The sequence below is a fragment of the Oreochromis niloticus genome, linkage group LG11 (genome assembly GCF_001858045.2).
Source record: "Oreochromis niloticus isolate F11D_XX linkage group LG11, O_niloticus_UMD_NMBU, whole genome shotgun sequence".
In the NCBI taxonomy this organism is placed as follows: domain Eukaryota; kingdom Metazoa; phylum Chordata; class Actinopteri; order Cichliformes; family Cichlidae; genus Oreochromis; species Oreochromis niloticus.
Window position 1 is genome coordinate 8,585,812 of NC_031976.2, and position 16,262 is coordinate 8,602,073.

The 16,262-nt window shown below is 41.5% G+C and overlaps 1 protein-coding gene across 2 annotated transcripts; it reads left to right on the top strand.

Moving 5' to 3' along the window:
* Positions 1–753: 753 nt before the first annotated feature.
* LOC100698567 (transcription factor E2F3) lies at positions 754–13,042 on the top strand. 2 transcript variants are annotated; one of them, XM_003443708.5, is made up of 8 exons: positions 754–1,321; positions 3,303–3,423; positions 4,613–4,743; positions 4,835–4,923; positions 5,614–5,772; positions 7,966–8,077; positions 9,739–9,880; positions 10,300–13,042. In XM_003443708.5, exons 1-8 carry the CDS (start codon positions 1,040–1,042, stop codon positions 10,596–10,598), a joined length of 1,335 nt encoding a protein of 444 aa, XP_003443756.1. In that variant the 5' UTR covers positions 754–1,039; the 3' UTR covers positions 10,599–13,042. The 2 variants fall into 2 exon arrangements, with proteins under 2 accessions (XP_003443756.1, XP_005450598.1); XM_005450541.4 differs by lacking the exon at positions 754–1,321 and adding an exon at positions 1,409–1,662.
* The last annotated feature ends 3,220 nt before the right edge of the window (positions 13,043–16,262 follow it).

Consider the following 16,262-nt stretch of genomic DNA (forward strand, 5'->3'; position numbering starts at 1 on the left):
GGACCTGATTTTTGCAATGTATGTGCCTTTTTTAAAGTTATAGGTAAGATCCAAAACCTTCACTAAAGCAAATTATGATTAATGTAAACCTGTTCAGAAATGATAAGAAGCACAAACCTATGGCTTTGCAAATGTTAAAGCAAATTTACACAGTTGCAAATGACTTTTGCAAAAACATAATTAAATTAAATGGTAAATGGACTAGTTCTTATATTGCAATTTTCTATTCTACCTGAATAGAAAATTTCTATTCTACCTACCTTATTTTTCCTTATAAGGAAAAATAGGGGGATGCAAATTGGTTCCAGTCTTTTATTTGAAATCATAGCTCTCTGTTGTCTATAATATTGTAGGTTAAGATTTTATGTCATGCAACGTTGTCATAGTAAATTTAAGGGTCACACACAAAAAAAATCAAGCTAAAAAAATGAGCCTAATATTGTGTACGGTGTTACATTCGGGTCAAATGATAATAATTACATTTTTATTGCTATAATATTTAAGTCCGTAGATATGTTTTGGTTCTTCATGCTTTCTCTTCAGCAAATTGGTCTCTGGCGCCACCTTACGTCCTATCAGAGAGCTCGCAAGGCGTGACAAGTGACGCCACGTGTTTACAACTGCCAATGAACACGTGGCGCACTAAATCTGAAGCCGTCATTGGTCGAAATGATATCGATATGGGTGGGTACTCCGCCGTTAGGAGCCAATAGGGTCTGGCATGTAAATTCCGTTTGAAATTTTCCCGGGAAATCTGAGTTTCGCGGGAGGGTTCTTGAGCGCGTAAACCGTATCCCTTCATTCATCAGGCCGTTTCCTGAAGCCATTTCTAGACGGGGGAAACGAGAGTTGCGCTACTTTTTAATCCGTTGCATCTGCCTAAATGCACTTTCTGAGGGAAAAATACTTTTCAGAAATCGATAGTTCAGACACTCGTCTTTACTTTGGTCTGATTATTTTTGTAACCATTGCGGCGGATTAGCAGCTATACGAGCTCGAAAGTTCCGAGATAAGAAAGGGGTTACCCTGAATACGCAAGATGAGAAGAGGGACCTCCTCGGCTCAGGAAAAAGTGATTTTAGCAGGGGTTGGAGGCTCTTCTCTGGATAATAATATAATTTTAACAGCTCTCTCGGATCGTTTGAACCCCGGTCAATCAAACGCTACGTATATCCAAATAATAACCACACCACCGCCTTGCAACGTTACACAGACATCAAATGTGTGTTTATCCGAGCCTCAGATTAACAACATTTACACAACTCCACAACAAGCTGCAGCAAACGCAGCAGGACAACGACCCGCTCTGGGAAGACCGCCGGTAATAATCCACACAGCTTGCTTATACATTTAGCTTTGCTACGCTCAGCTACACAATGTTAGCTTGCTAACCTAGCCGAGCTTGTTGTTCAGGGCAGCTAACGTTAGCTACTTAGCCAGGGCATTCCCACGACTCAACCTAGCGAGGTGGCTAACTAACTACCGCTAGCTAAGTTACCCAAGTGGGCTGGTTAAGTGTTTTCGTTTACTGTGGGGACGCCAGTGACAAGTTTAAGTGAGTTTAGCGTTAACTGGAATGCAGACCTGTCAACTAAGAGAGTGTTAGCAGACTTCATGGTGCTTTTGAGTCCGCTTCACCTTTGCAGCCAGATGGAAATATTGGTAAGAGATGACTAACGTTAGCGCTGGCCTAGTGGCTGCTGTTGGTGTCTTAATTTGGGGGGTTGGGGGATGGTTTCCCTGCCCGGTTTTTGGTAAGCTATATGTTTGTTTTTAGCGTTTTAATGCTACATGATTAGTGGAACTTATAAAGGCACGATGTTATACGCAGATATCGCTACAATTCAGTCTGGGGTCTGCTCGATAGATTTTCTCCCAGTCGTCTGTGAAGATGCAAGCCAACTTGGGTAAAGCTTTGAAAATATGCGTTAGCTATCAGAGCTAGTAGCACTATTGGTTATTAGAGAGCAACGTTAGTCGTTGTCGAGCTTGACCTTATTCTTTTAATTCGGCACAACTGTTTCATGCCACTCTTTTGTCACTAAAGTAACGCTGTGGTGCCTTTCATGTCAAGTAAAGTGAAACCCGAGTTTGTTGCTTTAGTGCTGATTCTACGTTTCCTGTATTCTCAACATGCACAAACCACACAAAACAGTTAAAGCTGCATTCAGGGTGTTGTTTTCTTTTCTTTCTCCTCCTGGTTATTCATCTTTTATGAACTCAACCAGTCTGCACATATCAGGCTGTGAGCCATGAGAAGGCTTTGGGGTGAGGGGAGCTGCTTGCTGATATAAAATGGCTGACACTTTGACTGTCAACAGAGGACATATTTTTTTCTTTCTCAGTCTGGGGTTATGCAAAAGATGAAGTAGTAAGTATGGGTTTAAAAATTATAATATGTTTTCCATTTCAGGGGAAAGTGGCTTCTGCTGTGCATGAGTTTTAGAGGGAAATGCAGACCAGCAAGCTGGTGGCACTCTGTCCTGCTCAAAGACACTAAAACAGGATGGATTCTTGCAAAAGCACAGATTGATGTTCATTGGGCTATAATTGAGATGGGTTATGGTTAAAAAAATGATTATTATTGTGTTTTTGTGCTTTAAGAAACAAAACATGTATTCAGGTATGTTTATGGTAAGAAATGTAACATCTGCATTACCAAATCCAATGTTCAACACATGCCATAAATGAGCTCAAACATGGTGAATGGTACAGATGAATCTGGAGGCAATGTAGATTCATATGAAACTAAATAAAAGCTTGTGTTGGAGCCATAAATTGCTGGATCATATGCTTAAACAGACTCATGGTGGGTAATTGGACATCAGACATTTTTGTCTGGATTTGAGAATCAAGTTTTGGACTGAGCAGAACTACTTGATGCTTCCTTTAATTATTGGGCTGGGTGGAGTTATACGGTCTAATATTTATTGGGATTGGCGTTGGTGTGCGGTGGGACGTTCAAATCGTCGATGTGACTCACTCTTGAGCTATTTGGGCTTGCCCTTTCCAATAAAATTGGGGGAAAATATAAATCCGGTGGCTGACAAAACTTCTTTCAATTCAGATTTGATGTCGCTGTCCTTGCTGCGAAAACCTCAGGAATACTGAAGTAGTCGACGGAGAACAATCACATTTGGTGACTAAAGGCAGTCTGAAACTAGCAGTCACTCTGTCTGTTTATGTAAACGCTTCTTTGGTCCTCTGCTGTGTTTTAGAGAGACTAGGCTTATGGAAAGGCTTTGGAGGTTACTGCCAAATGACCACATCCACCCTTAACTATCCCTTCTGCTTTCTCCTAGGCAAAAAGGCGATTGGCACTCGATGATTCGGACCACCAGTACCAGACAGAACCAGCCAAAACTCCTAGAGGTAGAGGAGGAGCCGCGGCATCAAATGGGGCACGGCTGAAGACACCCAGAAGTAAGAAGGTGGCTCTTAGGAGCCCTCTGTCGTCTTGTTTGTTCATTTCACTGCAGATTGTTTCAACTTCATCATGTCCATGCTCCTGCCGAGCAGCACAGATGGGAACACTGTAGATGCAGCTGGTTTTTTTTTATGGTTATTAGAATAAAATGAGTTTTGTTTTTTCCCTTGAGCTAAACATCAACATGAAGGTAAGGTCCTTGGTTCTCTCCGAGTGGTTCACTCAGCTTTCCGTGAAGAAAAATCTCTCCAGTGTTATATCAGTATATTAGTAGTGCTGATTAATCGGTTTCATCAATATATAAACAGTAGTATTGTGTATATAAACCATGGAGCTGAAATGGGGAACTCTCTCAACATATTAAAAAAAAGCAGGGAAGTGTTTCATATAAAGCTTATTGCTTCCAGACTATATTCAAGCACAGTAAGTAACTTCCTGTTAGCTCGGTGTTTTATTTGGCCTGCAATCTTTGAAAATTTAAAAACAAACGGGGTGGGGAAAGAGATCTGCTTGGTTCTTTTACATGAATCTAGTGATCGTGGCAGTGTAATACGTGGTATTGTGGGAGGTCACAACAGGTGACATGGTGTGGAAACCGGTCTGCCCACTGAGAACAGGAATGGGATACTGTGCGAACAGAGCCTTTAAAATGGAAAAAAATGTTTAGCTGTAAATTGTAACACGACAGAGGAGTCAAAAAGTGATCTTTTTGTAAATTGGCCTGTAGCTTGGCTTCACGAAAATACCCCGGCGATCGTTGCTTAGTCATTTCCCTTTCAGCATTTCTCTGGAAAAACTGTCTTTGGTTTTCCCAATATTGAGTGTTAATGAGCAATTCATACTGTAAATGTGTCCAGTATGAAAATGCCTCGCTTGTTTCCAACAATGACTTCAAAGTTGGCTCTTCGTCTTTGTGAATGAGTCACAACACAAAACCGAAAATGATCACCCATCCGTCCAGCAGGTAGTCTGTTTCTTCTGACACCCCTGCTGCTCTTGGACTCCTGTTGACTCTCGGACATATTGATGAAGCTGCGTTTCGCTCGGCCATATGCTCTCATGTGAAACTGCATCTAGCAATGACTGAGTTTTCATGTCTTGGCTAGAAACTGTCCTTCAAATTGCTTAAATTACTTAAATTTCCCTTTTTCTTTCGCTCTTCTTTCTGCTTTTTGTCCACCATAGCACCTAAGTCTCCACCAGAGAAGACGCGGTACGACACATCTTTGGGCCTCTTAACAAAGAAGTTTGTGGACCTTCTTGCTCAGTCTTCTGATGGTGTTTTGGACCTCAACCTTGCTGCTGAAACCTTACAGGTAAATTGAGGAAGATGCTTTGTTTTCGGTCAGTGTTTTAGCGACCGATGAATTACGCCGTTAAATCTGTACATGTGTTCCTCACTTGCAGGTACAGAAAAGGCGGTTGTATGATATCACCAATGTACTAGAAGGCATTCACCTCATCAAGAAGAAATCCAAGAACAACATTCAGTGGATGTAAGTGGTTATTCTCCCTCACTCTGCCATGCAGGTGCTTGGTTTGGACTCTGCATTTTTCTTTCTCCTCCATCTTTGCTTCTTTCTTTACCTCAGCTGATGTTGTATGAGGATACCCAACAGTGCCGACACTCACTTTACTTGAATCATTTTAGTTGTTCGCTCACTCGGAGCTCATGAGTTCATAACTGGGCACGAGACACCTGTGCTTTCCAGTTTAGGGTGGCTTTTCATTTAAACAAATTTTGAGTCATGTTTGTGAGCTGGATGTACTGTTGTTGTTTTATTTTAAAGCTCTGTTGATTTTCCTCTCGTGGCCTAAGATGTAGGCCATGTCCCTGTCAGGCACTAAAGTCGGAAATGACTACAGAAATTTATTGGGTCAGAATACTTTGAAGGTAGTTTCCCCATTTTTATGTTTTGAAGTCACCGCACATCCTGTAAAGAACAAGTAAGTGGAGCCTGGTAATCACACCTTTTCTTTGTAATGAAGGAAAGGTGCTTAAATGAGAGGTAGCTCATACACAACATAAATCCTGTGTTTACTTGAACAGAAATCAGAACTTTTTTGCACGGTTGAAGTTGATGTGCCAAATATTTGAAACAAAACACCAAATGGCTACAATTGAGCGTCCTGAGGTGATTCTAAAGCGCTGTATTTCACTCTGCTGACTTTTCTTTCATTTACAGGGGCTGTAGTCTGTTGGAGGTTGAGGGGGCGCTGAGCCAGAGACAGAGACTGACAGCTGAAGTTTCTGCGCTGGCTGATGAAGAGCAGAGGCTCGAACAACTCATCCAGAGATGCTCTCTGGATATGAGACACATGAGCGAGTTGCCAGGCAACCAGAAATATCCTTTTGTTAGTTGAGATTGTGGCTAAAGTTTTAAGGTGCCTTCTAGCTCCCTCACCTTTGTAAGTTTTCACTATTCATCCTAGTTCAACATAAATCTCGTAAAGATGCAGAGTAAGTCACTACAGGATTGCACGGTCTTGTTTGTAATCTACTAAAACTGCAGATTTCTGAGCAAACGCCAAGCAAGTTCATTCCAGGAGTGTCCACTGCAGTTTTACCAAGAGCAGTGACAATTGGAGAACAACCTGATGAGGGGAATACATTTTTAAATGTCTCCGTAAGCAGTGTGGTTTTTCAGATCAGTGGGAGGAAGCTGACGGAGTATTCATACGTTCTGACATGAGATTGAAGTCTGTTAGAAATTGCTCTTGACTAGGACAGCCATTCGCTTCTTAAATGTTTCAGCTCATGTAGGGAGTGGCTGGTTTATTACAAACAAGTTTGTCACAGGCGATCTGATCAAAAACGCCAAACATCACAAGCCTTTGCTGATTTGAATTTGGGAGATTCCCCAGTAAAGGTGATTTTCTCGGTCACGTCCAGGCAGCAGGTCCTATAGTGCTATAACCCCTTAACTGTGTGACTTGTGATTTCATTTAAACTTGCGCAGAGCGCACAAAATCAAGTCAAGGTCAGTTTCAAATTAACTCAGATTTTATGTGGAGGAGATTAGTTTTCAGCAGGTGTAGGAGTTCAGTTTTGAAGCCTGAAGGCAGCGTGTCAGGTGACACTGGAGCACCGTTTCCATTAGTACCTACTCAGGTCGGCCTGCCACGGTTTTGAGGATTTTCCATTAGGTGATGAGACCTGGTACCAGGCCGCTGTTCCAAGCGACCTAAAAATGTAATGTCAACAGAATGCATACTACCGATTGGCTAGTTAGTGGGTTCACTCAATGAGTCATGAGTGTCTCCTTCACGAAAATCAAAGCCGCCGTTTATTAAACCCAGCAATGAGGAAAACAGCTGGACAGAAACAACTTTGCTGAGTCTGAAATTCTACAGACCGAGCAGCAGGTATAATGTTGCCTTGACGTCCACCTTTGTAGTGCTTAGGCGCATTGCAATAACGACCCCACACACATTCGGTTGGTACTGGGTTGTAATGGAAAACGAGTCGTATCGCCACAAGACTCGCATCACGTCTTGCTGATTCGAGTGGGTACTAATGGAAAATGCTCTTCAGTTTTTTCAGCACTGTGCACTGTGACTTCATCAATCGTGGCGATTCATCTCAGAGTGTATTGAAAACAGACTTCTTTTTTTGTCCCTCACACCAGCACAGTGTTAACTCACCAATAACCCACTCACCAAAGTTGCTTCCCTGCAACTTTATCCACTTCCCTAAAATTAAAAATTAAGTTGAATGATAACACTTCTGACAAACTGGAGGAGATCCAGAACGGGTCGCAGAGGCACAAATGCAAGTTAACATCATGGGTCTTCCACCGAGGGACCTAAAAGTTTCTGAAAATGGTCTCAGAACTTTATGATCACTTCTCGTATAAACCTGGAGGCACTCTGAGACCTAACATGTTACATATAGGATGCGTAGAAGATCACAGAATCATCAGAAGTTAATGTTCCTGTTGATCATGCATAAAAACATTTTCTGCATAACATTAGCTTGCAGCAAATTATTAGAATCATCAGGAAAAAATGGATTACCTTGAATCCAAGTTAATAGTCATGGTTTGCATGTGTGCACTGCTCAGTAAAGACACACAGAGGCTTGATCTTTTCCTCATGGACTCGTGTCCTCAGATTTTGTGCACTCATGGAGAAACTCCTCCAAATACCATGCAGTACAGCTAGTTGCAAAAATAATTGTGCTCCTGCCTTCATTTGTAAAATTGTCATTGTGAATTCTTTAAGTCTCACTAATAGTTTTATAATGCCAAAAGGGGGTTTAGTCAGGCACAGAATGGTGATATGGCTGTTTCTTAGTCTAAAAAAAAAGATTTGGTTTCATATAGACCATTTCCTTCTCAAAAAGCTGTAATATGCTTTCAGTACTTTAAGAGCTCTGCCTTCAGGAACAACTAGCTGTGTTTTACTTCTACTCGAACAAACCATCTCTTTTCTAACACGTCACAGAATGCAGGTCATTTCTAACAGCACATATCATATAGTGTATGTTCTGTGTCAACACAGGCGCAGTTTTATTTCTTTAACCCGGCTGTTTCCACATATGCTTATGTAACATACCAAGATATCAAACAAGGGAGCCTCAGAGACCAGACGGTTATTGTCGTCAAAGCGCCCACAGACACCAAACTAGAAGTGCCGGACCCTGAAGAGGTTTGTATACATGCTCATAAACACACGCACCTGATTTGTTTTCGACCACTTGTCATATGACTTGAGTTCTTTTATAGACAAGACTTCATATTGGTTAGGTTCACTTCTGACCTTAGTCGGATGAGTCAGTCAGTTTTAAATGTAACTATACTGAAGTTTTTCAACGTGATGTCATGCACATCTTGCTCAAGATTTGTTCACCATATTGGATCTAATGCAACCACTGGTCGCTAGGCGACGATGTGTATTGCCTGATTGGTTGGGAGTGGTTCATGGAGGTTTCTGGTTTTCGCTGGTTGCAAAGTAGGTGCTGCATGAAAAAATCTTATATTGCACGGCTTGGTAGCAGATTTCCACAGTTGCCAGTAGTTCTTTTTTTACGCCTGAACCGTAAAAGGTTGATGGCGCATTGTCAGGACCCTGCAGGGCAGGTGGACAAGCGGGTGATGTGGACCTCCAAGTTTGTAAATGCGTAACACGAGAACAAAGCGTTGTAGGAGTTTCAAATTGGTACCATAGGTATATCTAGTAAAAATCTCAGACGAGTTTGAATCTTGGTGACCTCAACCTCAAGATCAGGGGTCGGAGGTCAAGTTTTCTGAATATTTTGTCAATGCGATAACTTTAGAAGATGGTCACCTAGGATTTTGAAATTCATCCCATAGGTGCATCTATTAGAAGGCTGAAGGGTACTACTGACCACTGCCAGTATTTTTCCATGTTTCTCTGCAGACTCTTGCTAACTATATCTTGAGCGGTAGAGCATCTTGGGAAAGTAGTAAACTTTTAGTTTGAAGGCGAGTGGTCATCATTTACGCTTTTTGACACTGTCACTGTTTCATTACAGCTCAGAGCAGCTGGACAGTGTTTGCAGACAAGTCTGTCACTTTCATGGAAACTGTAAGCAACTGAAGGGATATGCTAGCAACCGTTTTCTCGTTGGGGAAAATGTCTTTTTTCCCGTATTGACGTGGGGGGAAAATGAGTGTCACTTACTTGTCTAACTAGCTTGCCTTCAGCAATCATTTTCCAGCGACTGCCATCAGCCTCCAGCAACCACTTGTAACTGGTCGGGGAATACACACACACACACACACACACACACACACACACACACACACACACACACACACACACACACACACACACACAGTGGGTGGTTGCCAAGTGCTCCCTAGCTGTTTTCTAATCCTATGTTACTGGGGCCTTATTAACTTGATCCTACATTGTCACTATGATGGTCATATCTCCAAAATGACTGACAGGTTAATGCAACAAGGTTGGCAGTCATGTGAACCTCAGTACTCTACTGTATGTTTGCACCATTTAATAGAAACGGAAAATGGGCTGGCCTATGTAACAGACGCATTTTTTCCCTTTAAATCGGTGTGTAAACTTTGAATAAAAAAACAAACATATTTTTATCTAATTTGGTACCTTTAGAGTTTTAATTTGTCCTTTAACAATGATTTCTGAGTGGCTCGGTCAGTCTGAGAAATCATTGCATTGATCATATTTTAGATACATTGCTACATAAACTCCTACATTTGGTGTGTTCATATGTTGGTAAACACTGGTACATTTATGTGCATTGTCGGCACATAAATGACCTTGTAGTCAAGGTGGGTGTTCTGATTCGAGTACCTGTTTCCTCTCTGTAGAGTTTATCCATACACCTGACCAGCACAAAGGGTCCCATAGAAGTCCTGCTGTGCCCGGATGAGGAAAACGACCCCAGGAGTCCCGTAAAAAATGGGAACACAGACATCAATGGGAACTCTCCTTTCCTCAAAGTCCTTCAAGGTTGGTTTCAGATGGATAGTAGTGTACCGCAGCACTTTCTGTTTTGATTTATTTTGCGTATACATATATCCATAGACTGAGTAAAAGAATAAATAGCATGACCATTTAAACGTGTGGGGAAAACAAAAAATCCCCATTTCTATTACAGTCACAGAAATTGGCAACACTGAAACAGTTTTCTGTTCTGAAATGAATGAAAACCACATGCTTTGTTACATTGTTCTTAAATAGTATGAATGGATTGATAAGAAAGGCGTTAAGTGTTCAGTGCTAATCTATAAGTGGTTCCAGAAGAGACATCCAGAGCTCACTAGATTTGCTTCCAGTGCAACAAAACAGCCCGTACAGCTTCTTTGAATACCAGTGGTACTCTTGGCTGTGTTGGTGTCATAACAAGTTGTCTCTTTCTCCTTTCACAGATCCCAGCGGCACAACCACTTCTCCTAACCCCTTTCTGGCTCCACCTCCCTCCTCCTCAGCTGTCTCCGTCACAACTCTTTCACCCATCTCATCCCCTTACACCAGTCTCCTGCAGCAGACAGAAGACCAGATCCCCTCATCCCTGGGTCCTTTCTTAAACCTTGGGCCTACTCTTCTGGACCAAGAAGATGACTACCTGTTAGGTTTGGGAGACGACCAGGGAATTAGCGACTTGTTTGATTCCTGTGACTTTGATAAAATGCCCTCTCTTGGCCTGGATGAGCTCCTGGGCAGCTAGCATTAGGTGAACGAAACAGACGGAAACACCGAGGGCTTTTTCTGTCCCACAGGGAGTACCGTGTTCTTTCATGGTATAAGTAACAAACGTCATCATCAGTGTAAAGCCTTTGATCTCCTTTTTAGTGGATGCTAATTTACGCAAGTGTTTGGTTAAATGTAAATGGGGATGGGAAGGGTATCCACATCTTTGTATGGGTGTTACCATAGAGAGACAGCAAAGAGAGAACAGCTATAAGGAAACATCCCCCACAGTGCTTGGCATTACCTCACATCCGGGGTTATTGCATTGTGTTGAGCATAACAGTGCAGTTACCAAAATCCACCCTCGAGATTGGGAAAGAAGAAAAATCACGTTGTCAAATCTTGAAGGATCCTGTTTGGGAATTTGTTTTGGCAAGGAAAAGGTCGATCTTCTTTGTTTTATCGTCGGGTGTGCAGAGCTACCCAGGTAGCGCTTTAGATGTGTTACTGCCAAGTGCTGTGGGTAGAGTTCAAGCTGATTTCATCCACAACAATGATCTGTGACCGAAGGCTTTTACTGCTGACTGTTAAATAGCCATCTTGTGTGTGTGCGCACATGAAACATTTTTAGAAATTATAAAAAAAAAAATATATATATATATAAAAGAATGGAAACAGGGCTGATTTTGATGCACAGCACTCACAACATAGTTAACATGGTTAGGTTAGGCTGATTATAAAGTTCAGAGTATGAGTATTGAGTACATTTGGGTGTCCACTGAAAGATTAGAGTGGAAAATAACCGGAATATACACTCTTGAGTCATGTAAACAAGACATTTATTCCACATATTCCAGTGTCTCATCTCCTGACAAATACGCAACCTGCTAAGTTGCTAAAGGAAGTTGGAAAAGCCATCATTTCTTGCCAGTGGGTAAATCTGAACACGTGATGTGCAAACTTGAAAATCATCTCCAACCTATACTCTTAATTCAGTGTATTTGGGAGTTGACTCCTTGACTCTCGCTGCTTTTTACCTTTCCCATCTTCATCAGCAGTAGCCGGCATAACCGAACCCCTTAATGCCTCCTCACTTAGACTGTGTGCAGTGCAATTATACTGTGGATTGAGCTATTCAGAGAAACTTGTGTTTGAATCACTTACCACTCTGTGCACACTTCCTGCTCGGTGTGTACTGAGACAGTGTTGTTGGCTCTTTTTAGCTTCAATAACTGTTGAATTTTAATGGATTTTAAAACTGTAGAAATTACTAAACGTCTTGGGTCATCTAAGGGGAAAAAAACAGGATGAGATAGCCACTTATTTAAACTTCAGCATGTAATGAAGGGCTTTTTTCCTCTGTAACAAAATGTTAAAAAAAAAATACAGCTATTTTGTAATTTAAGTGAATTCAGCGCAACTAAACCGTAGTGACTTGTGTTCGTTTAGAGCCACTGAATTTACCGTGATTAGCCAGCAAAAAAGGCTTGATTACTTGCTGAAAAACAAGCTGAGAGGATGTAATTTTTTCCACTTTAGGTATTAGAAACACCATCCCAGTTCACTACCAGTAGCTTGTCTGATTACATCCTTATAATAGTGAAGTGCAAAGAGACCTTGGCTTTTAGAGATCACAGGTGATACTGCTGCTGTTATTGTTGACTTATCCCCGCCCGACCTGATTGACGTGTGCTTGAAGAATAGTGTGTGTGAGTTAATGTCAGAGTCGAGCTTGCGTTAAAGAGTAAGCCTGCCTGTGTGTAAATTGATGTACAGTTTTCTAATTTTTTTTCAGTGCACAAGGTACTGTAGGCTACCTCTCACTTAATGTTGCAAAATAGAAAATAGGGCGTTAAGAGATAAATGCCATAGTTTGTATGATTCTGGATTCTTTTGTTTTAGGAATTGCCCGTGTTTTATTTAGCAGTCATGTCGGAAACCCCGACATTATAGTGAGAATACCGTTGGCCAAAAGCCAGACTTATACTGTCACATTTAATTTTCACCATTGGGATGCACATTTGAAGCATAGAAAAGTGGATGAATGTATTGCAATACTTTTTAGTGCGTGTGTGGTTTTTGTTTTGTTTTTTCTCCAATAAGTTATTTAGCTCCTGTGTCAGTGTTTGTTTTTTATATTATGTTTTTTAAATGGAGAGGCACCACTTGGATACGAAAAGGACATGTTCAGTAATCCCGGACGCAGGCAGTGATTCACAGTTGGCCTATCAGGTCATGCAGACACATTTCTGTGTTTTTTGCATCCCTGGTTTGGCTGTTCTCTGTTGGAAGTGTGTAGGAACCTTTGGAAACTTTTTCCCTGATATTCCTTACCATTTCTGCAATTCTCACTTTCTTGGAGAGTAGTGATGCCTCTCCAAGTGCCCCTATTATGTTCATGTACAACCTCGGTTTCGTTATTGCTAAAGGAGCTAGAATATGTTTGCGTGCTTTAATGTTCAAAGAACACATTATACTGTACATTGCTGCAGCATTTCTGTTCACTTTGTCTGAAACTTGCACTTGTGTGCCTTGAATGCTCCACTCCCAATAATCCCCACAGTCTGCACTAAATGGCTAGTTGGCATGAAAAAGGCAAGGTGACATTATCTGACAACAGAAATGCAAAATATGTAAATGAGAACATCGCTTTTGACTGTATTAAAAATACAGGGTTGTGCATTCTATTAGGGTCTGCCAAATTAGCCACTAGGTGCAAGTGTTTTACACAGTGACCGAGAGGTTACAGAAGAAAATCCTCGAATGCAAATTTTATTTTATTTTGTTGTTTGGATGGACTTTATTTTTTTGTGCTGCTTTTTTTTTTTTTTTTTTTTTTTTTTTTTTTTTTTTTCTCCTTCTTCTTTTGAAGCATTTCACATCTGCAAAATTCTGACACAAGAGCACGATGGGGGCAATTTAGGAAAAGCATGTTGACTTGTTAAAGAATAGCCTCAACTCTCTGGACAACATCCAGTCTTTTCATTATTTAAGTCTTTACCTAATGCACAAAAATGTCCTGATTCCCGGCATAGTTTCTCCACAGGCGTATTTATATTGGTGTGTTTTACATGAATTCATGCAAAGTTTAAACACCCACTCTCCAGTTTACAGTAGTTAAAATATCCCCCCCCCCCCCCCCCCCCCAAGGATTTCAAGCAACCAGAATCTGGTTGATATATTTTATCTCCTTTTACATGAGGGATTTTTTTTTTTGTGTGTGTGTGTGTGATTGTACCTTTCCATTGGTTTCTAATGGAATGTTGGAGATTTCGTGCACTGCTAAAGCTAGTGTCTGGTAATAATGAGTGACTTAAAATTGCAACTTTTTTTTTTTCATTTCGAAATGTGTGATTAGATCTTACTGAAGTGTATCGTTAGGCTAAGTATGATGCTAACTATGGTCCACATTGAAACAGCTTTGTTTTTATTTTCTTATGGTTATTCTTGAGCTGTTACCAAATACGATGTAATGATCAGTGAATATTCTGTAAAGCTTATGTAAAAAAAACAAAACAAAAATCTGATTAGAAAGAATTGTCTGTAAAATTATGTTGCTGCCTGTTTTTGCTAACTACAGAACAGAGAGCAGTTTGCGATGTGAAGGCATGGGTGAAAGAGCTCATGAATGTTGGAGATAAAATTGATGTTTTTTGATGTGTGTATTTTAGTTACATGCTTGTTTATGTACATCTGTTAAAATGAGGAATTTGAGCTGTGTGTATGTGTGTGTGTGTCTGTGTATTTGAGGGGGGTAGGGGGTGGGTTGGGGGGGGATAAATGAATTTGGTTTTTTGTACTCTGGGCATTTGTAATTGAAAATTTGAATAAAGCAAATATAAATGAGGAAATGTATATTTTGTCTTGATGCGTCTTCAGGGAGTAGTTTGCACTATGGTAGAAAGTTTGCCTGCGAACTTAGAAGTCTGTAGGTTTAAACATGTATAGTCACTTGCCACTAATTACACCTTACTAGTTGTACAGGTTGGGTCTCCTTGTGTCTTCAGGGATGCTGTAATTGTAAGACAGATTCAACAGGGAACTGGAAACATCCGATTCTGATCCATATTGACATGATGGCATCACACAGTTGCTGCAGATTTATTGGCTGTCCATCCAGGTAACGGCTTTCATGAGAGCTTCAGTAATTTGTTTTCACTAACAAACTGTTGCTCACTGGATGGTTTCTCTTCTTACCAACCATTCTCTGTAAACCCAAGAGATGGTTGTGTGGGGAAAATCCCAGACCAGCCCGTCTGGGATTTCACATTCAAAGTTGCTTAAACCATGTTTCTTCCTCATTCTGCTCAGTTGAAACTCAGCAGGTCATTTTGACCGTGTCTACATGTCTTAAATTAAAGTCCGCTTTATTGTCAAAGACCATATGTACAGTCATACACAGGAATTTTAAATTGCAATACTCTCATGGCCCTCAGTGTACACTAAAACAATATAAAGATAAAAATCTTATGTACAATACTATACAATTATTTAAACGGCAGTGTCCAACACAATCATAGTGATTTTGGGCAAGTGGGGGTGGGGCATTAGTGAAAATGCAATGGTGGCGGTTCAGAGTTTGCATGTTTGGGGTGGGGTGGGGTGCTTCAGAGGGAAGAGGTGAATGCAGGTCTGGAGTTTGTGTGTGTGAGAGCAGGGAGTGAATTCAGCATCCTGATGGACAAAGCTGTCTCTCAGTCTGCTGGTTCTAGCCCGGAGGCTCTTCAGTCTCCTTCCTGATGGCAGCAAATTGAAGAAGCTGTTGGACGGATGAGTTGAGTCACCTGAAATGCAGAGGGCTTTCCGGATGAGGCAGGTGCAGTAGATGTCCTGGAGGGAGGGAAGAGAAGTATCCACGATCCTCTCCGCTGCTCTCACTACCCGTTGTAAGTTTTTCCATCAGATGCCATACCACACAGTGATGCAGCTGGTGAGGATACTCTCAACGGTGCCTCTGTGGAAGGCGCTCATAATGGTGGTTGAGGATCTTGCTCACCTCAGTTTGCGGAGGAAGATCTTCTGAGATGTGCACACCCAGGATCTTAGTGCTGCTTACCCTCTCTACAGCAGCACCGTTGATGGTTAGTGGGGTGTGCAGGGTGTGAGTTCTCCTGAAGGGACAGGTTGTTGCTGCACCATTCGGCCAGATGGTTAACTTCAGTCCTGTAGTAGGTCTCGTTGTTGCTGATGTGACCTACCACATTTGTGTCGTCTGCAAACTTGATGAAGAGGTTGGAGCTGTGTGATGGTGTGCAGTCGTGGGTCAGCAGAGTGAAGAGAAGGGGGCTCAACATACATGCATCCAGTCTGATGGGGAGGCTATAGTTCAGGACGCAGAGCAAGTCATCCACTAATCAGAAGGTTGGTGGTTCAGTCCAGTCTTGGGCAAAATACTAACCCCAAGGTGCTCTCTGATCGGACTGTCAATATTAGATAGAAAGCACTTACAAAGAGAAAAGTGCTTGTGTGGGTGGGAATGGGTGAAGGAAGCAAGTTGTATAAAGTGCTTTGAGTTTTCAGAATAGAATAGCGCTGTATGAGAATCAGCCCATTTACCATTTAAAAGAGCAGCTGAACCTATATACCTAATGAAGTGGCTGGTGACCGTATATGTAGTGTTTTCCACACATGACACTGAATCATACCCGTATTCAGTTGGTCTGAACTTATTCAGTCACTACTTGAGAAAAACACGCGCTTA